At 41.6% G+C, this 20,955-nt stretch overlaps 1 protein-coding gene across 6 annotated transcripts in view; it reads right to left on the bottom strand.

The window, feature by feature from the left end:
• GAB1 (GRB2 associated binding protein 1) overlaps positions 1 to 2,820 on the bottom strand; it is a 122,534-nt gene extending 119,714 nt beyond the window's left edge. For all 6 annotated transcript variants that reach the window (XR_009616148.3, XM_060654081.3, XM_060654087.3 and 3 more), the window contains exon 1: positions 2,711 to 2,820. Coding sequence is in view for 5 of the 6 variants with exons in the window: in XM_060654081.3 (XP_060510064.1) it covers positions 2,711 to 2,782 (72 nt within the window). In the remaining variant the exon portion in view is untranslated. The remainder of the gene's footprint in view (positions 1 to 2,710) is intronic.
• Positions 2,821 to 20,955: the final 18,135 nt, after the last annotated feature.

Here is a 20,955-nt window from a genome sequence, read left to right as displayed (position 1 = left end):
TAAAAACCATTATCAAGCAACATTTTGCATACTGGATGGTCAACAATGTTTCCTTTTACCCTTTATTTTCATAAAGATTTTACATGAAAAGAAAACAAGCATAGGAAATGCATATATATATATATGAATGTCTTTGAGGGTCAAAGCTAGTTTAGCAAAAACAATCCGAACTGAATACCAAAGCCAAAAGATCAAAAATCTGGAAATGTCAAAATCTTCTGGGCAACCAAACTGACAGCTAAAATATTAAGACCGACCTCACTTTAACTTATAATATTCTGGTCATCCTCAGGGACCTCTTAAATTCTGGTAGCACCCTGCACGCTATCTTCCTGGGCCATAGCCATGTATAAAGAAAACACTAGTGCTCAGCCAGGCAAGAAAAACCCCACCTCCCCCCAGCTGTAAAGCATATTCTTCCCCCCTGTTGAAAACACAACTTAGGGATCCTGCTATGTCTCTAAAGTATTCCCACGGTTTCAGACTACACTGAGCTTGTTCCTCAAAACATCTATTTAAAAAAATAAATAACAATCAGCTTGGGCACACAACATGAAACCACTTTATGTTGTGGGCTCACTTTTTCACATATTCTTGTCTCATTTCCCGAAGACTCAGAAAACTGCCTGAAGGGTCTTATGTTTCTTTAGCATTGCACATCTGATCCCCAGCTCGCCTCTTCCTTGCATTCTCAACTAATAGTCATAGACTCCTAGAAAGCTATAATCAGAAAGGAGCTTTAGAGATGATTTAGTCTGCACTCCACTTGAAATGAACTAGATGAGTCATTAACCTTTTATATAGCCCAGTCAGGCAGATCTGGGTTCAAATCCTATCCATGGCATATTCTGGAAACAGAAACTTTTCTCATCTATAAAACTGAGATAACACCTACCTCATAAAACCGGTGTAATGATCAAATAAAATAATATATATTTTTTAAATTTGGACTTTTCATTTTCTTTGTCCTTGTTAAGACAATCTTTTAGGCTGATTTTCATCCTAGGTCATTTTACACTAAATTGCAAGCCCAAAAGGCAGGGCAAAAGACAGGGCTTCTTCCCTACTGTATTTTCTAACCTTTTGGTGCCTAGTCCAGTGCTAGGCATCTTTTGAGAGAGCCATAAACCAACCGTGTGAAAGAATGCCTTAAGTCTCTATAATCACTACTTTTTAGGCAAAGGTAGTATCCTTAAGCTTCCTCCTAGAACCTACTTAGGTCTATATGTTGCCTAACCTATGCCTCTCAAATACACCTCTCTCCCTACTCCCTCTTCTCTCACATACACAACCTTCTCTTTAGAACCACGAACTGAAAAAAACTACTTATCCCCCCCCCCCCCCCCAAATTTTGCAATACAGTTAGCATCTTCACCAGAATATTCAGGCAAACTGTGGTAAGTACAAGGAGACAAGATTTGGAAGGGTTCAAGATTTCTGGAGAACTTTCTCCGGATGTGTGGCATCAAGTCCTTAAATGAGAATTACTTGTCTATAACAAAGGCTGACAGAAAGTGAACCAGAAACTCCAGCGAGTCCCTGAAGTTAATTATTGCACTTCACTCCACCATCCAAGCAGTGACTAATAGGATTAATTTGGGCTCTAATATCAGGTGTAAAAATCCTTCAACGAGATTCAAGTTCCATTCGAAGTGCTGGTCACTGACAATGAATTTATATTTAAGGGGGCATAAGTTTTGCTTTTGAAAACACACTGTACTAGAAAAACATTGGCTCCATACGCCAGGACGAACGTGTCATTTCTTTCCTTTGCAAAGGGCAGCAACAAAAGAACCAATGGGTGAGAAGGGGATAAGATTCCAGACCCCTGAAGAGGACACAGATTTCCACCAAAGTAAGGTTGGTTCTTTCAAGGAATATTTTTAACAGCTAAAATAGCTTAACACACAATCAGTATCTTGTATCAATTACACAAATGCCGTTTATGTAACCCTGGTGGCCTGGAAAAGGACAGCAACACACAGAAATCCTACTGGCCGCAGCTGTCCCCCCTCCTGCGAGGCTTGACAGCGCGTCCAACGCGCCCAAACACCAGCCGCCAGGCTCCCCCCCAGTGCCCTCCTCTCGCAGCAAACTGCCAAGATTCTCCGGCCAAACTCCACGGTCCCCAGGATTCAAAACCGCGAAAATGCGAACCCTTGCTAAGCAAACGGCAGGGCGCGTAGTAACTTTTCTTTCTCTTTGGCACGGATCGGAGATGCTGGTTTCTAACACCAACTTTTCAGGTCCACAGCCTCCCGCACGCAATGCACCTCGAGGGGTATGACTAGAGAGCGCACCAGAGGGCTGCTGAGCTCTAAAACCTCAGCGGTTTTCCGATTGCGGGAAATTCAGGATACAGCAGCCCCATAGTGATTAAATGCAGATATAAAGAAAGGAGAATGCTTTTCCCCTTACCTCTGCTACAAGGAATAATAAAAACACGCAGCAGGCATTAGGTGGAAATCCCGGGGCCTCCCACGGGCCGATGAGGCCCGCAAAGCAGGCCATCTGGAATCTGGAGGAAGAAAGTTAGCCGGCAAAGTGGAGGGAGCCAGGGCGTGAGTGTACAGCCTCGGTCACGAGCCTGCGGAGGAAGGGGCCGAGGGGAAAGAGATGGGGGACTAAGCTGAAGAACCAGTCCCGCGCGCGACCAGGACAGGGGTGCGGGCGCGGAGGCCCACGGAGCGGCGGCCGAAGCTCTACTTACATAACGTTTCAACTTCTTCTCCGGGGGGGACTTGCGGAGCCATCCCGAGCAGACCACTTCGCCGCCGCTCATGGTGCGCGCCTCTCCGGCTCCCGGCCGGGCAGCTGAGGGGCGGGCAGGCGCGCTCCCGACAAAGCCGACGCCTGCCGCCGACGCGGTGGCGAGGACCTCGCTCTTCCGAGGCGCAGCCGGGGCAGACGGGACGCTCCGCCGCGCGCTGGCTCTGAGTGTCCGAGTGTCTCCCGCGCGGGTCCGCAGATGTGAACAGAAGCGGGTAGAACCGCCAAGGCCGGCACCTCCGGGCAGGGGTCGCCGCCAAGCCGAGGGCGCCCCGGCCTCCTTTCAGTGCGCCCGCCTAGCCGCCACGCGCACCGTCCCGCCGGCCGCCTCAGCAGCGCTCAGGCTCAGCGGCACTGTGCCCCGACACAGAGCCGAGCCTCGGTCCCCTGCGCTCCGCCCCCTAGGAACAGGACCTCCCCAGAGCTCTTTCCGAAACAGACACTACGTTGCACGCGCGCACACACACACACACACAATGCCCCCGCGTGGCGCCCACTCTGGCTCGCCCCTCTCGGCTTCGATGCGCCCGGCGAGATCCTCTCCTTCCCGCTCCTCTGGAGAGGGTGGGTCACTTCCCCGCGGCGCGGGGGGCGCACAGAGGAAAACAGGGAAGCCGCGAGGGTTTCGTGCGGGCGCAGGGCAGGTCCTGGGCCACGCAAGGAGCCGCCCGGGTGGCGGCGAAGCGCGGGGCGTCGCTGGGCGGCGGGCGCAGGGCAGGGCGCAGGTCCCGCCGGAGGGTGGGTCCGTTCTCGCCACCTCCGGAGAGGGCGGGGAGCGGCGGAGGAACGAGGTACTCGGCTGCTCGGCTCCGGGGACGGACCCCACTGTCCCGTCCCCTCACGCTCCTCCCGCGCCGCCTCCCCCACCGCGGGGCGCGCGGCAGGTTCAGAACGGCCCGTCCCCCGGTCCCGATCCCTCCCTCTCCCGGCCTCCCCGTTCCCTCTTCCTTTCCTCCTCCCCTTCCCACGTTCGGGCCGGCTCCGGTTACAGCCCAGACTTTCTCTGAAACTCCGCGGAGCGCTTCCAGCCAAAACAACAAGGGCCGGGGGCGGAGGGAGCGGACGGAGGGAGGGAGGGAGCGAGAGAGGGAGGGAGCGGGAGTCCGAGAGGCACCCTGGGATCTGTAGTTCAGGAAGCTGGAGCGGGGTCCTCGGCCACCCGGCTGCGGCAGCGGCCAGAGCCCCCAGCAGGCACCTAGTCTGGGAGGGCGGCCGAGGCCTTGGCGAGGCCGGCGCCGCCGGGGCTCGGGCCCTGGGAGGAGCGAGGAACGTTCGAGCGTCAGTTTGTGGTTTGCCATGTTGGCTCTGTCGAATGTCAGTTCAGAGTTTGTACGGAACAGAAGATCGGGAGTTGGGGGGGGGGGGGGGGGGCGGGTTTTCTCCACTTGACAGCCTGCAAATCAAAGCAGCCTGGAGGGAGACCGCGACCCGGCGGATCCCGGCCCGGGAGACTTAAGGGCGAGAACAGGAGGGAGAGGGCCAGGGGGAGCGTTCCATGGCGACTAGCCTGGCCGGGTGGACAAAGGGGTACCTACCCGGGCTGGCGTGGGCTGGTCCCGGGAGCAGGCCTGCCAGAGTGGTGGGAGTGCCTTGTGTGGCCAGAGTATTTGACTGATTCTGTCTATGGGACATTTTAAAGTCTCACATTCCCTCCGTTTGTTGCCAGTTTCTTCCACTTGACTTTGTTTAAAATCTACTCTTGGAATGTTGGACTAGAACGGGGACACTTACTGGATGTCCTACTTCTATTTGCCTACTTGTGTGTGTTTTACAATTATGACACCTGGTCCTGAGCTTAACATTGTCCTGTAGTAGAAATATCTTTTCCAGTTTATTTATGAAACAAATTTCAGAATATAAATAATCAAATAAAAAGCGCTAAAAATACTAGGAGATAAGTTAACACAGGGATTTGTTTATTAACATGACACTCATAGTCTGGAGTTCCTCTATTTTTGAAGATGTACAATTGCAGTGGAGAATTAGGTGCTGTGGTGGTGATAAAGATTCCTGCATTCAGGGAAGTGGCATTCCTGTGGTGGCATAGGATCCTAAACAAAGGGTCGGCATACAGATGGTGATAAATGTTGTGCCTTGAGGGAAACAAATCAGTAATGTGAAACAAATCAGTAATGTGAAAGAATACTGGGGTGGACTCAGATGGGATGAGAGGGAAGTCTTCCTTGAAGGGGCATTTAGACAGATTTGTAAAATAGTGTGAAGAGGGGAGAATCAGACTTGTTTTATGAAAAAAATAAAAGGGATAACCATGAGGAGGGCAGAGGGAAAGAACAAGCAAGGGGGCTTGCTTTTCTTAAATTGTAGGGCTTTTTAGAACACCAGTGATTACAATTTTTACAGCAGCTAATAAACCAAAGCAATTCTTTTAAAGTGTGTGAATACAGATTTTGTCACAAGTCCAAAGGAAAATAAATCATGGAATTGGTTTTTCACTTTTCCCATTGGAACTGTGTCTGTACACAGAGTCAAGAGTATTTATAATTAACATGCATTAGTTCACTGTTCTGTAGTTAATTGTTGGCTTTAGAAAATTTGTCACTATCTGTTCCTGTTACAAAGTCCTTTAAATGGAAAATTGTAGTATATCTTGTACTATTTAGCTTTTCAAAATTCAAATAATCTTTTCTTTATTTCAAATAAGGGATTCAATGATCTCATTTCTATGAGAGAAGAATGTTTGAAGAAATCTTTAAGTATATTCTCTATGTTCAACGGTGTTGTTTTAGATTTGTATTTCTAGAGGTCAAATAAGGGTTGAGGAAAGGTTGAATATAGATACATCTTCATGCATGTATTTTAGAAAGAAAATTTGCATTATTTTTACATTGTATGCCATTTTTAGATTATCTGTTAAATCACATTTTATATCTTTATACATTAAAATGTGTGCTAGAAAAAATTATCATACATAAGTATCTTAAATTTCATTCATACAACAAATATTTATGGTATATCCCAGTATGTACAAGTTCTTGAGGACTGAACACAATAGGGAGGAAAGCCAGACCTACTCTTGCACTTCAATACCCTGGAAAAAAACATTTTACAGATAATAAACCCCGTAACTTCTACAATACAGTCATGTGTGGTGTGAAATGGGGTAAAAGAAAAATAGAGACTGATTTGGGCATATAAAAGGAGAATCTACCCCAGGGAGGAGAATGGCTAGGTAGGGATAGACTTCCCTGAGGAAGCGACTTTAAACTGAAATCTTCAGGTTGAGTAAAGTTAGCTTGGCAAAGTAACAGAGTATTCCACGCAAAAGAGAAACTGCTAGGTGCACAAGTCGTCAGGCTAGAGGGAGCTCCTGAGGACCTGAATGAAGGCAGCAGTGAAGCAAGTGTGAGGGACATTGGACTGGGTGAGGTTCCAGATGCTTGCAGATTAAACTTTTTCTTAGAGCAAATGATCATATAATTTCCTGTGATTCAAATCACCTCAAACAATCGCCACTATGGACTTTGTCATTCGCCTCCAGCATCCTACTTTAACCACATACCTTCCAACTTGACCTTTCACGATCTTTCTATGTAATCTTAACAGCTTTTCTAGTCTATTTCTAGCCTGTTGACACTTTTTTCTTTCTTACGATCCATCAGACCTCTCCTTTCTCCACTTTCCTCCCTTACCCAATTTAAATTTCATGGTGCACATTTTTAATGACATGGTCCCAACTCCCAAAACCCAACTCTGGATGAGCCCAACTCTACTTTCTTCTGCACCCAAGCAACCAAGTGCTGTTGGAGAGAATCACCCAACAGGATAAGTGGCATCTCTATAAATTCATGTCCAAAGACCTCAAGTAGATCCTCAACTATCTGCAGGGGCAGATCTTAGTTTTCTGGGCCCTGTAGCTTTTATGGTTTGGGGAGTTCTTTTAAAGGAATAGAATATACAATAACAAATATAAAATTAGGATGAATATGTATTTGGAATGAAAAAATAAATCTCAAACATATTACTGGAGCCATGGAGATACAGAAGCCTTTCTTTTGAGAGCCCTGTAATGATTTACCAGAATCCTTACACAGATTTGATTCCTGAATGCATCCTGGCTTTGCCTCCTGACTAGGACACTCCACCTCTCCCAGCAGCTCCCTGCTCTCACGGGAGCCTGTAAAATGAGTGTCCCAGTGCTGAAGTTACATTAGTGTTATGGATGTCCCTGCTACCTAGCAGTCCTACTTTCTTTAACTGGATAGTGCACTAGCCTACCCTCTGCAATAACTTGTCTTAAAAAAAAAAAACAGCTTTATTCAGATATAATTCACATACCATAAAATTCACATTTTTGAAGTACACAATTCAGTGATTTTTAATATACTTACAAAACTCTTCAACCTTATCACTTATTTCAGAATATTTCAGTGCCCCCAAAATAAACCCCATTAGCAAAGAAATTCCCACTAGTAGTTACTCCCCCCCCCCCCCCCCGCCCCCGCCCCTGACAACCACTTAATCTTTCTGTTGGCTTCTTTTGGACATTTACATAAATGGACTAATACAATAAGTGGCCTTTTGTGACTGGTTTCTTTCAATTAGCATAATGTGTTCAAGGTTTATCCATGTTGTAGCATATATCAGTACCTCATTCCTTTCTATTATCAAATAATATTCCATTGTATAGATATACCATATTTTGCTTATCCATTTATCAGTTGATGGGCATTTGGATTGTTTCTACTCTTTGGCTATTATAAATAATGCTTGCAATAACTCTTAAACCTTCTTCAGACTTCTCAAGTTTCCAACCCCCCCTACCTTCCCCCATCAACTGAAGAAGATCTTTCTTACAGCATCCTCAGAAGGCCAGAGTGCTTAGATGGAAACTTCTTCAACCTGTAGCCATTAAATATGCAAACCTGCATACTATCTTCACTCCTCCTACTCTCCCTTCTTCCTATGGAAAACAGAGAACATCACTTTCTTCCTACGAGAGGCCAATCCCTCCACTTACGCTTTGGATTTCATCCCACTGCACCTTCTCAAGAACCTCACCCTATAAATGATCTCTTCTTTCTTTATCTAAATACACTCAATGCAGTCCTTTCCATCACCTTTTGTGTATGTATGTATTCCAATAAAACTTGATTTACAAAAGCAAGTGGTCAGCTGGATTTGGCAAACGGGCCATAGTTTGCCAAAGTTTGCTTTATGTGATCATGATCTGATCAGGTGTACATTAAGACGCACTACCGTTTTTAAAATGGAAATGAACCATTATTATAATGCCTTTTAAAATAGGTATTGTGAGGGGAATCTTATATGAAATTGCTGATAACATGCAATTGCAGATTATTTAATTCTTCCCTAATGTTAGCATTATTCTTCTGAATAAACTACCATCTAATTAAAATAAGAATTGGCTGCATTGTAGGTGACAAAAGGATTACAGGCAATAGACTGCAGTTCTCTTCAGTTTTAATTGATCACCAAGTTAAATTATCCATTGCATTTTAAACCTATATCTCTTCTGTTAAAACAAAACAAGGTGAGGGGCACCTTGGTGGCTCAGTCAGTTAAGCTTCCGACTCTTGATTTCGGCTCAGGTCACGATCTCATGGTTCGTGGGTTCGAGCCCCTCATTGGGCTCTGTGCTGTAAGCTTACAGCACAGAGCCTCCTTGGGATTCTCTCTTTCCCTCTTTGCCCCTTCCCCACTCACACTCTATCTCTCTCTCAAGATAGATGATAGATAGATAGATAGATAGATAGACAGATAGATAGATATTAAAAAGAAAACGATGTGAAAAACCTTCTGCATTTTATGTTTCTTTTCAGGTACCAGCTCTTCTCTCTTCTCTCACAGCCAGACTATTATTAAGTGCTACCATGGTTTCTATCTCTAGTTCATCTTTCATCATTCCTCAACCTCCTTGAATCTGGCTACCATCCCAATTTCTCTCTTTTAGTTGCCAACGTCACTAGTGACCCCCCACATCACTAACTCAGACCAAATTTTCAGTCTTCAGATTTCTTGATCACCCCTTCCTAAAACTCTCAGTACCCCTGTTCCCTGAGACACTGCAGCTTTGAACCTTCCTGTCTCCTTGCTGCATCTTAGATCTCTCTGCACGCTCTTCTTCTACTCCCTCTTGGCATTCTAAAGTCCAGCTCACCTCTCTTTTCATTCTATGCTTCCTCTTGTGTGGTGGTTTCTGTGTCTTTATCTCCACACAGACACTTCGCAAATTTCTATTCCAGCCGAATTTTCCCTTCTGAAAGACCATTCTGTGAATCTAACTGCCATCTTTATATGCCACTTGGCTCCACAGAATCAACAAAATAAAAATCCTGATCTGCTCCCAGCTCTCACCAAATCTAGTCCTTTTCTGATTCCTTCCTTTTCTCCTGGAGTCATTCCTTACATCTCTCACCTTCCATCACCAGCCCACTACCAAATGTAGATGAGCTTCCTGTGGAATAATTTCCCATTTCATCCATTTCTGTATTACCACTCTTTTTAAAACTACTTCATCTCTCACTTGGACTTTTAGTCATGTTCTTAATGTATCCACATTTTATTTACCCTGATCAGTAGGTTCTCCACTTTTCAGCCAGAGTAATTGTTATAAAACACAAATACAATCACTTCATTGATAGCCCATTGATCACAGGATAAACCAAAACTCTTTAACATGGCCTACAGATGTGTATGGCCTCTCCCCTCCACAGGTATCCAGCCTCATCTTGTACCACTGTCCTATCTCCTTCTGTGCCAAATCACTCAGCCTTCCTCCAGTTCCACAAATACACCCTTCTCCCTTCCTCCAACAAGGCCTATTTTCTTGCTATTCCAATGCCTGGCATGCCACCATCCCCCTTGTGTGACTTTCATTTAGTTTTATTGGGGCTGGTTAATTCTTGCCCACCCTTCAGATCTCAGGTCACCCACTTCTCCCACAGGGAAACTTTTTCTGGTAACTTGGTTCCGTTACATTCCCTATTCTACCCTCTTACCTCGCTTTTAATTGTCTTCTCCTTCTGAATAAATATGGCAGTTGTCATTTTGCATCTGTTTCTGAGGTTATTTTATTGATAATTACTTTCTCACTAGACAATGGACTCTATAGAGGGAAAGGATCATGTCTATTTTGTTTATTCAGTTTCTTTGTACCCCTATCACATAGCATACAACAGACATATTATATGCTGGCATATAATAGACACCAAACACATGCTTGTCCAATGAGTTACTGAATAGATGAAGTAAAGGGCTTTCATCAGGTGGCTGAGTGAACCAGAAGTTTGCTCACTACTGACATGGTAACAAGAGATTGTGCTGGCATCAAGGTGCAGTGCTATGGTCTGAATGTTTATGTGCCCTCGAAGTTCACATGTTAAAATCTTAGTCCTCAAGGTGATGATATCAGCAGGTAGGGCTTTGGGAAAGTACTTAGGGCATAAGAGAAGAGCCCTAATGAATAGGATTAGTGACTTTAATAAAAAGTCAGTAAAAGCTCCCTTACCACCTTCTACCATAGGAGGACCCAGCAGGAAGGCGTCAACTATGATCCAGAAATAGGACCCTTTCTAGATACCAGATCAGCTGGTGCCTAGATATTTGACTCTCCAGCCTCCAGGACTGTGAGAAATAAATTTCTGTTATTTATAAGCCACCCACTTTAAGGTATTTTTGTTATAGCAGTGCAAATGGACTAAGACAGGTAGACGTTGTCTCCTGAATAACCAGACTCCAAAAAGTGACAAACCATGCTTTGTATCATTATCCAAAGGTGGATTTTTTTCTTTTAAAATTCTTCCATTTATCTTATGTATATTTGATGATTTCTCTATGACAAAAATTTGTAATTGGAAGTTTTCAATTTAAAAAAAAGACATGTAATATTTTTTGATTAACAGATCACTTAAACCTCAACTTTAAAAGTTGAAAGTTTCATACACCTAAGCGTTTCTAAGGAAGTTCTATTTAAATAATCTTGGAATGAAAATATCCTTGGAATAAGATTTACACAGATATAATGAGAAAACAGTCTTTTGACAAAGGAATAAAATATTGTTTGTTTTTAGAATATTTCAATTATAATTATTATGGGCCATGAAAAATATAAACAGATTATGATAAAACTGCCTGAATTATATAATTTTATCTCTAACCTAATACTTCAAAATGTAAGTTATTAACTGGGATAAAAGAAAGTATTTATTTTGTAAAATGTAAACCAAATTACTTACGTCATTGTAACATAAAAAACCATTACATATAATGGTACTAGAGTAATTTAATATGATAATTATATTTCACACATCTTGAGTTAAAATTGTATTTTGGATGAGCAACAATATTCTACTAAGTCAAAGTTATATATACTTAAGAAAACTAAATTTTCTTTTATTTTTCTTCTTTTCTTAAATTATTATTATTATTATTATTATTATTATTATTATTATTATCTTAATTAAGCTCAATGCCCAACATGGGGCTCAAACTCACAACCCTGAGATCAAGAGTAGCATGCCCTACTGACTGAGCCAGCTAGGCACTCCCAACTCAGTTTTCTTTTAAACTGAAAATTATCAAATGATTGCTTCATAACAGTGCTACTTATCAGACTGAGATAAAAACTGTGTGTACAGACAGTCAAGAAACAGACCCATGCATATAGTCATTAAATTGATGACAAAAGTTGATTGTACAGTACAGTGGGGAAATGATAGGCTTTTCAATAAGTGGTCCTGGGTCAGCTGGACATTCATATGGAAAAAAAAAATCTTGACCCCTATCTCACAACATATGCACAAATCAATGCCAGATGATTTGTGGGTTTAAAAATTAAAGTGAAAAAAACCCAGAATGTTTCAAAACAAAAACAAAAATCTATCTTTTTGATTTTGGAATAGGTCAACAGAAACAGAAAACACTAATCCTAAAATTAAAAAAGTTATATATTGGGCAACATCAAAACTGAGAACATCTCTTCATCAAAACCCTGTTTAAGGGAATATAAAAACAAGTGACAGGATGGAAGAAGACATTTGATTGCTTCTATTTGCCATAGAGCCTGTATTCAGAATATATGAAACACCCTCAGAACCAGTAAGAAGATGATAGGCAATTCAAAACTCCAGCTTCTAAACAAGATTGCATAAAGGAGACTAGATTTACCTACCGTACTGAAACAACTTTTTAACAAGAGAACAAAATATATGAAACAACAATTTTCATGACATTGGACCTCGAACATTGAAGGACAGTAATACATGGAGGCAGGAAACAAACAAGGTGATTATTACAATGGCCCTGGCTTACTGTCTGCAGATACTTTCTAGTTCACAGCACTGGGAGCTTGCATTCTGTCTGAGTTGAGAAGATGGATCTAGGCATTTGAGGAGACTAATATGGTTAGAACTTACAGGACAGAGCACTAGACAGGAGATAGCTACAGGGAGAGAGAGCCCTGGAGATCCCCTACTCAAGTAGTCCTGTCAAGTCTTCAGCTGCACACTGATCAGCAGGTACAGGTGAAGAAAGTACCTGACACTAGGGAAAGAACCACTGGAAAAGATTACAGGGAAAAATCACCAGGGAGTCACATACAGTAGAAAGAGTTCCTATTCATCCAGAGAGAAAAACATCGTAATTCACAGGGCTATAGGGTACTCTGAAGGATTTTGTCTCAATAGTGGGGCAAAATTAGACTACACCAAATGCTGCTCTGGTCTTGTCTAAGAAAATTTAATAGCAAGACTCTATGGAATCAAACTGTTTATAAGTAACTTAACTATGTCCCAAATAAGAGTTCAATATATGTAAACAAAAATATCCAATACTCAACAAGATATAATTTGCAGTGTTTGACATCCAATCAGAAATTACAAAGAAACAGGTAAATATCACCCAAAATAAAGAGACAAATCAACTGAAGCCAACCCAGAGATGACGCAGATGATAAAATTAGTTGATAAAAATAGAAGTTATTAAAACTATATCCTATATGTTCAAGAAGATAGAGAGATGACATCATTTAAGTAGAGACATAAAAGATATTACAAAGATGTAAATAAATCTTCTAGAGATGAAAAATGCAATGACATGAAAAGTATACTGCATAAAATTAACAGCAGATTAGACATCACAGAAGAGTAGTGAATTTGAACACATAGCAATATGAAACACAGAGAGAAAAATATTGAAATAAACAGAACATCAATAAAAATGTGACCACTTCTGGCCTAATGTACATGTAATTGGAGTCTCCGAAGGAGGGGTGAGGCACAGAAAAATATCTGAACAGATAATGGCCAAAAAATATCCAAATTTATTGCAACTATAAACCCATAGATTAAAGATGCAAATTGGTGGGAGAAATTAAAGACCTAAGTAAGATATGCTGAGTTCATGAATCACAAGATGATATTATTATCAACTTTTCTCCAGATTGATCTATAACTTCAACACAATACCTCAGCAAAGCTTTTGTTTGTTTGCAATACTGATAAGCTAATTCTGAAATGCAAAGGACCTAGAGTAGCTAAAACAACTTTGAAAAAGAACAAAGTTAGAGAATTTATAATACCTGACCCCAAGATCTATATAAAGCCATATCAGTAATGACAGCGTAGGGGCTCTGGGTGGCTCAGTAGGTCAAGCGTCTGACCCTGGTTCGGCTCAGGTCATGATCTCATGGTTCGTGGGTTTCAGCCCAGCATTGCCTCTGTGCTGACAGCTAAGACTGAGCCTGGAGCCTGAAGCCTGCTTCAGATTTTCTCTCTCTCTCTCTCTCTCTCTCTCTCTCCCTACCTCTTCCCCGCTTGTGCGCCTACACACGTGCTCTCCTTCTCTCTCTCTCTCTCTCTCAAAAATAAATAAACATTAAAAAAGAGTAATGACAGTGTAGTATTGGCATCAAGATAAACAGATAGATTAATGGAACAGAATACAGTCCAGAAATAGACATACGTATTTGGTCAATTGATTTTTGACAAAGGTACACAGGCAATTCAAAAAAAGAAAGGATAGTCTTTTCAGTAATTGATACTGAAGCAATTGGATATCAAAATGCAAAACAACCACCCCCCCCAAAAAAAACCCAAAAAACAAAACCCAACTTTGGCAGAACATGCTCAAATGCTCACGATAGATTATAGACCTAAATGTAAAACCTCTGAACAGTAAAAGTTCTGAAAGAAAATATAGAAAAAAATCTGTGTGACTTTGTGTTAGGGAAAGGTTTCTGAGATATGACACTGAGAGTATGACCAAGAGAGACAAAAATTACTAAATTGAACTTAATCAAAATAAAAAATCTCTTCATCGGGCACTGTTAAGAGAATGAAAAGACAAGCCACAAACTAAGAGAAATTATTTGCAAATCACATATTTGATAGAGAACATGTATCCAGATAATATAAATAACTATCAGAACTCAATAATAAGAGAACAGACAACCTAATAAAAACATGAGCATATTTGTACAACACTTCACCAAAATAGGCATATGGATAACAAATAAATACATCAAAAGATGTGCTCAAGATCATTAATCATTAAGGAAATGGAAATTAAAATCACAATGAGATAGCACTATAAACCTATTAGAATGTCTAATATTAAAAAGATTGATCATATCAAGTGTTAGTGGGAGGCGGAGCCACTGAAACCCTCATGGACTGCCTGTGAGAGTATAAAATGGAAGACATTTTGGTAATTTCTTATGTTAAACATACACATAACATAGGACCCAGACACTCCACTCTTACACATCTACCCAAGATAAATGAAAACATATGTTAATTCAATAACTTGTGCACAAATGCTCTTACTAGCTCTATTTTAAATAGCCCCAAACTAAAAATAACCCAAATGCCCATTAGCAGGTTATATCAGCCAAGTGTGGTACATCCATACAATGGGATATTACCCAAAAATAAAAAGAAATGAACTAGGAATGATCCATGTAATGATGTGGATCAATCTTAAAATAATTATGCTGAGTGAAAGAATCCAGGCAAAAATAAGGATATACTGTATGATACCATTTATAAAAAAATTCTAGAAAATACAAATGAATCTATAATGACAGATAGTGAATCAGTGATTAGCTGGGATTGGGAGGAATGGATATGTTCACTATCCTGATTGTGGTGTACAAATTTATCAAATTGTGCACTTTTTAAAAATATTTATTTACTTTTGGGAGAGCACAAGTGGGAGGAGGGGCAGAGAGAGGTGAACAGAGGATCTGAAGCAGGTCCGTGTTGACAGGCTGATAGCAGAGAGCCTGATGCGGGGCTCAAACTCAAGAATTATGAGATCATGACCTGAGCTGAAGTCAGACGCTCAAACGACTAAAGCACCCAGGCACCCCCCAAAATTTGTACACTTTAAATACATGCAATTACTGCATATCAGTTATACCTCCATAAAGCTGCTTTGAAAACTAAAACAACAACAAAAACAAGATAGGCAACTTAATAGGAAAAAAGGGTCAAACACTTAAATTTAGGCAAAGCTAATCTATGGAAGTCAGGAGAATGGTTATCGTTGCTAGGTATTGGGACAGGGGAGAAATTGCATCTAGGAGGGTGGTAATGTTGATTTCTTGATGTGGTTGCTGGTTACATGAGTGTTTCCTTTTGGGAAACACAAGCTGAACGTCATTGGTGCACACTTCTGTATTTATGTCAGACTTCAATTTTAAAAAGCTTATTTATTATAAAAAACAATTGTGTGTGTGTGTGTGTGTGTGTGTGTGTGTGATCATGGTACAGAATTTTGTGACAGGTTGCAGGTCTGTTTCAGGGTAAAGTCTTTGCCACTATTATTCTGGAAGAAGAATCCTCTCATTGTGCTTTTCCAGGTGGTAAAAAAATTTCCTCAGAAGTTTCTCAGAAAGCTGTTTATTATTTTTATAAGTGAGGGATGTGCCTATTTTAGCTTCAAAGAAATCAGCAACCTCTTCCAGACAGGAAATTGCTGGGGAAGTGAAATTAGATTGTTCAGAATGTTAATGCAGTTAGATTCCAGTGGGGTGGTGCCTTGGCATGCTAGCCAGTTTGCTTGTTCAGCTCATGTGTTTCTTCTCTGAGAACTGCCTCCCTTCCCAAGCCCACCAGGGTGGCTTCTTTGGTCATAGTTGTGCCCTCTAATGCTGTTGTCTTTGGTGACAGCTGATGGTACCATTTGACATATGGGAAAACAACTGATAAGCTGTGCCAAGCCAATCAGATTCACTCTTGAAGAATTTGGATTTGAGACAGAGACTGTAATACGTAGTGATGGGCCCGGGAGCTGAGAGGTCTTGCAATTCTCCAGTAAGGAGAAAGGAGATGCCCCTGAGGGAAAGAGAGATGAATCTCATGAAGAACCAGAAAGACAAAGAGACAATCCTGGTTTTAGCCTCTCAAGGGGCCACCCTGGAGTTCTTGTTCGTGGACTCCATAAGAATCCATGCATGAAATTAAAACTTCCCTTTTTATTTAATATAACTTGGGAGGTTTCTCTTCCTTGTAACCAAATGCCTCCTGTCTGAGAAATTTGGCAAGTAATAAATCTAAGTAAGTAAAAATCTGGGTTGTGGTGCAAAAAGAGAAGAGCTCTATCCTGTAGAATTTTAGACTTGTAAGGAAACTTTCAAGTGGTCCAAGCCACACTTTCCTCCCATTTCAGGAACTCTTTCTGTGAGATCCGCTGTCTTTGCTTGATCACTTCAAGTCTTCTTTCCCCTCCTTCCCTCCTTGCCTCCTTCCCTTCTTTTAACAAATGTCTACTGAGTGTCTACTATTAGCTGGGCACTGTTCTGTGCGTCTGGGATTGAACAAACCAAAAATGGATAGTTATCCATTATCCATTAGTAAATATCCATTACTATCCCCAAAGAGAACCACATTTTCATTTTTATATAGAATTCTAAACTTCTTACTATGCATACGTTTACATATTTAACCCCCTCCCCCAACAATTCTTCAGCTGTTGAAGGCAGATATTCATATTTTCTCCCCTTATTATCTGGGCTAGGGTTTCTTATTTGGGGATCCCTGGAAATATATTAGATATATTAGATATACATATTAGATATAGATAAATATATTAGATATATTCTCTGGCCAGGGTGTCTTATTTGGGGATCCCTGGAAATATTCCAAGGTTCTAGGAACTTTTTGCAAAGGTAAAGAAAATTGTGTGTGTTTATGTAGAGGAAAACACAAGCTTCTTCAGCTTTTCAAAGAGGCATGTGACATCAAGGAAAGTTAAGAAGCTGATACAAAATATTTTGGGTATTTGCCTGCCACAGAATACTTCATTAATCATCTCCATCTCAATTCATAGTGGTGGGTTTCTAGCATCCATGTTTGTCTAATGGACTCCATCCACTTGGCCACATTGATAAGGATAGGGGTAGGTACTTGACCCTTGCTACATCAAACAGAATCCCTTCTATTGGGAACATGGAGCTAGGATAAAGAGAAAGCCAGTTTTTGGCAAGTAGACTAGGAACTGGAGAAAGCTGTGTCACAGAGACAAAGCATAATGAAGCAGAGGGGAGGAGGAGACAGCCAATACTGCCTTCCCAGTGACATTCCATTTCCTGGCTCTAGCCCTTCTTAAAGCTCAGCTATATTCCTACCCTTGGATTCTATGAGGCACTCCTGTTTCTAGGGGTGATATTCAAAATATTTAAAGCTGGTACTCTATGGGAACCAATGAATCAGAGCAGATGCTAGAGATAAACAACTAGCTCAGCCATACCTATGTATCTCATCTGAACGGCAGCCCTGTCTCTATCGTTAGGATTCATGACCCCCTCTTTGCCTAAACCAGCTGAGTTTTTGCTGTGGCAAAAGACTTTTAATTGATACAGAACTCCTGCTCTGGCTAAGCAGTTGTCCCAACTGTTCCCTACGCAGTGGAGAGCTCATACTTCTCCATCCTGGTCTGCTTCCCCTGAGTTGGCTGTGGTTGCTGACAGCAACTCTTAGAGAATGGAGGTCACAACTGGGTAGTCAGCTGTTGCCTGACCAGTTGAAGGTGAATCTACTGAGATTATTGTCTTGCGTGATTTGGACACAATCCTATTAATGCAGCCCACAGAGGATTAGCTTTTAGAGCAGCTAAGTCATATCACACTGAACTTATGATCAACAAAAAGCCCCAGTCCTTTCACATAAAATAGTCAAACCATTTTTTCCATCATCTGTATTTATGAAATGGTATTTGGAACCCAAACTCAAAATTTTGAAATCTCATTCTGTTGCTTTTGAAACAGCCTTCCAACCTCTCAAGAGCTTCAAATATCTTCATCATATGAGCCATCTCTCCTAGCTTTGTGTCATCCACAGATTTGAAAACTTGGCTTTTTGCATCCCAGCATGATTAGGCTTGTCTGATCCAGTCTGGGGGCATACTCAGTCAGCAACTGGAGTCTTGATTGAGTATCAGATGTTGCCCAATATCTAGAAGGCTGGACTGCGGTTAGACAGCTGAGCTGGCAACAGGTATTCTTATGAGAGGCACTGAGCTGGGTTTTAGGAGGTGTCAGAAGTCTGCAGCCAGGAGCAAAGCTGAATTGCAAACCAAATGGAATAACCACTATTGGGAACTGCAGATATAAATTCTAGTAACCCAGACGGGAAGGATGAGGAAAGCAGTTATACTGATAGAGGACTCGGCCCAGAACTGCTCTTATATATGTGAATGCGTGATCTTTTCTGCCTCATTGACCTCACTGACCTGGTCACCACGAACAACCCTCTCCCTCACCTCAGCCTTCCTCCAAGTTGTTTGATAAAAACACAGATCAGGGAAACATCCAAGCAAAGCCACTAAAGACCTGGATATTGCTAGGCCTATAAATCTACAAAATGTTGAGGTCAGAAAGCATGAGAGAAAAGGAGATGCTGAATCCAAATGGAATGAGAATCCAAGGTGCTGGTCTGAAAAGTACCCATGGGAGCTCCTGAGAGTGTTTTGCTGCATTGGGGATGCTTGTGGGTGCCAGCTCTTCCTCCTCAGACTTCTAAGCCCTCTTCCCTCCCCGGTGGTTTAAAAAGTATGCTTTCCTGAACCCAATATCTAACTGTTTTCATTGTAAAAGTTATCTTGCACAAATTAGAAAGGTTTAGAAACATGTTTCACTGTGGGATTCTCTTTCCTTTTCTATCTTTTCATGAAATGTTAAGTCCAGAGATTTCCTCATTGAAAAGCACTAATGTATTTATCTGGAAATAGTTACATCTTTAAATTCCTGCATAAGTGATTAATGATTTTCAGATTGCTAGTTGCACAACAAAAAGTTGAAGCTGGCGATGAGCAAAGAGTAAAACAAAACCATAGTTATTATCTTATTACAATTGTGAGCTATTTGGGGTCACTAAAAAGGAAATTAACATGCTTAAAATGTGTACACTACCAGTGATTTCCAAAAATGGCATTGCTTTCTAGTCAAGTTTTTATCATCCTCTTCTTTCATACCTTAAGATTTTTCATGCAATCACTACACAAATGTATGCTCTTGTAGTAGAGTATGAAACCATTACAACCTGTCCATACTTTCTCAGGATTTAGTTTTAAAATTTTTTCTCAGGTTATTTAAACTTAGTCACGAATGAATTCCAACAACAATCCTTCTCTTTCCCCCTTTTCTTTTATCTCTGCACTTAGATACCTAAACAAACATCTTTAGTAAGTTGATGGAAACTCATACATTGCCAACAGTATAGAAAGAGAACATTCAGTAAAGGCACTTGGTCCACTTCCTCTGTTATCTATGAGAAAAGTAGGAGCTCTGAGGCCTACTTGAAATGGCCATCATCACAAAATTCTCCATGGCCTACTGTCCATAATGAAGGCACAATCTGGATTAGGTGAGACATGGCCCCCAAATACACATTCACCAGTCCCTGTTTTCCAGAGCAACCAATGGGCCTTCTCAGGACTCACATATCTTTTTCATTCCACTCTGGGATGAAGTAGTCTTTTTCCTGAGTTCCCATATTCAATGTGCAGTTACCTAGACTTCGGGACTTAGGGGAGTATATTCCTCTTGGAGACTCTAATTAGACAACTGGACATATCCTTCCAGGGAGTATGATTTGTTCAGTTATTCATTTACCTTTCTGGTAAAAGACACCAGTGTGAGGAGATACTAAAAGGAAATGTTATGAAATCTTTGCCATCAAGAAGCTTATAGTCTAGTAGGATTAATCTCCAGCTTGTCTAACTTTTAGATGGTGTAAATAGTGCCAGGATATTGGGAAAGGATCCATCTGTCCTTGAATCATTTGTCCCTGAGGGATCCATGGTTCTAGTTGTTTTTGCATACAGATTGCCAGTAAGATGTCCCTCATTCCAAAAGGGTCTGGATGGCGTTTTTAGGTCCTACAAATCTCTCAGATACTCCCATGCTATGCCTGGAAGACCCAGGAATTATTCTGCTTCCTTCTTGCCAAACTGAGATGAAGTGTATTTGCGACGTTCATGTCCTTATTTGCTCAGGCACATCTACAGACAGATTTCTGGAGTCCTATTGTCTCCCTGGAGCTCTGTGCAGTAAGCATCCTGCAGATGACTGCTGCTTTCAGTCCCCATACCTCTCAGAGGTCTTGTTCTTCCCCGAAACAGGTGGAGAAACCCTCCCTCTTGGGGATCCACTGAGGTCTCCTGGCTTAAGGCCTCTCCATCCTTACTCTTCTCTCTATCTAGTCTGTGGGAATCTTTTGGTCATCTCTTCTTCTCTTTGACCTAATTTTTAAAACATTCTGGAAATTTACTTGTATGGGTAACAAAACCCAGTGATTTATTTTCTGATGCATCCTTCTCTGTGGTCAGAGCTCAGGTCTGATGATGTGCTTGAGTGGGAGAGGAAAGAATTGGGAAAATCCAGGGAGAAAATAATGGTTAATATATGAAAATCCAGGGAGAAAATCATGGTTAATATATGAAAAAATGGTTAATATATGGTAAAACATGAAGACCATGAACACAAAATGCAAAATTACTAGTGCAAACTTTTCATGCTCTTAGAAGTATTCAGAGAAGGGAGATATTAGTGTTAGTTAGCTGTAGAGGCAGAGCGGGCTCCAAGGAGGAGGTTGAATCTGAGCTGGGCTTTGATGGGTGGTTATATTTTGAGCAGATAAGGGGCCAGAATCTTGCATTCCAGGAGAGAGAATAATATCCTTAGGACCCAGATGCAGGAAGGTAAGA

The sequence above is a fragment of the Panthera onca genome, chromosome B1 (genome assembly GCF_046562875.1).
Source record: "Panthera onca isolate mPanOnc1 chromosome B1, mPanOnc1 haplotype 2, whole genome shotgun sequence".
NCBI classification, from domain to species: Eukaryota; Metazoa; Chordata; class Mammalia; order Carnivora; family Felidae; genus Panthera; species Panthera onca.
The sequence above is the reverse complement of the archived record's forward strand: the minus strand, read 5'-3'. Positions and strand labels throughout refer to the sequence as shown.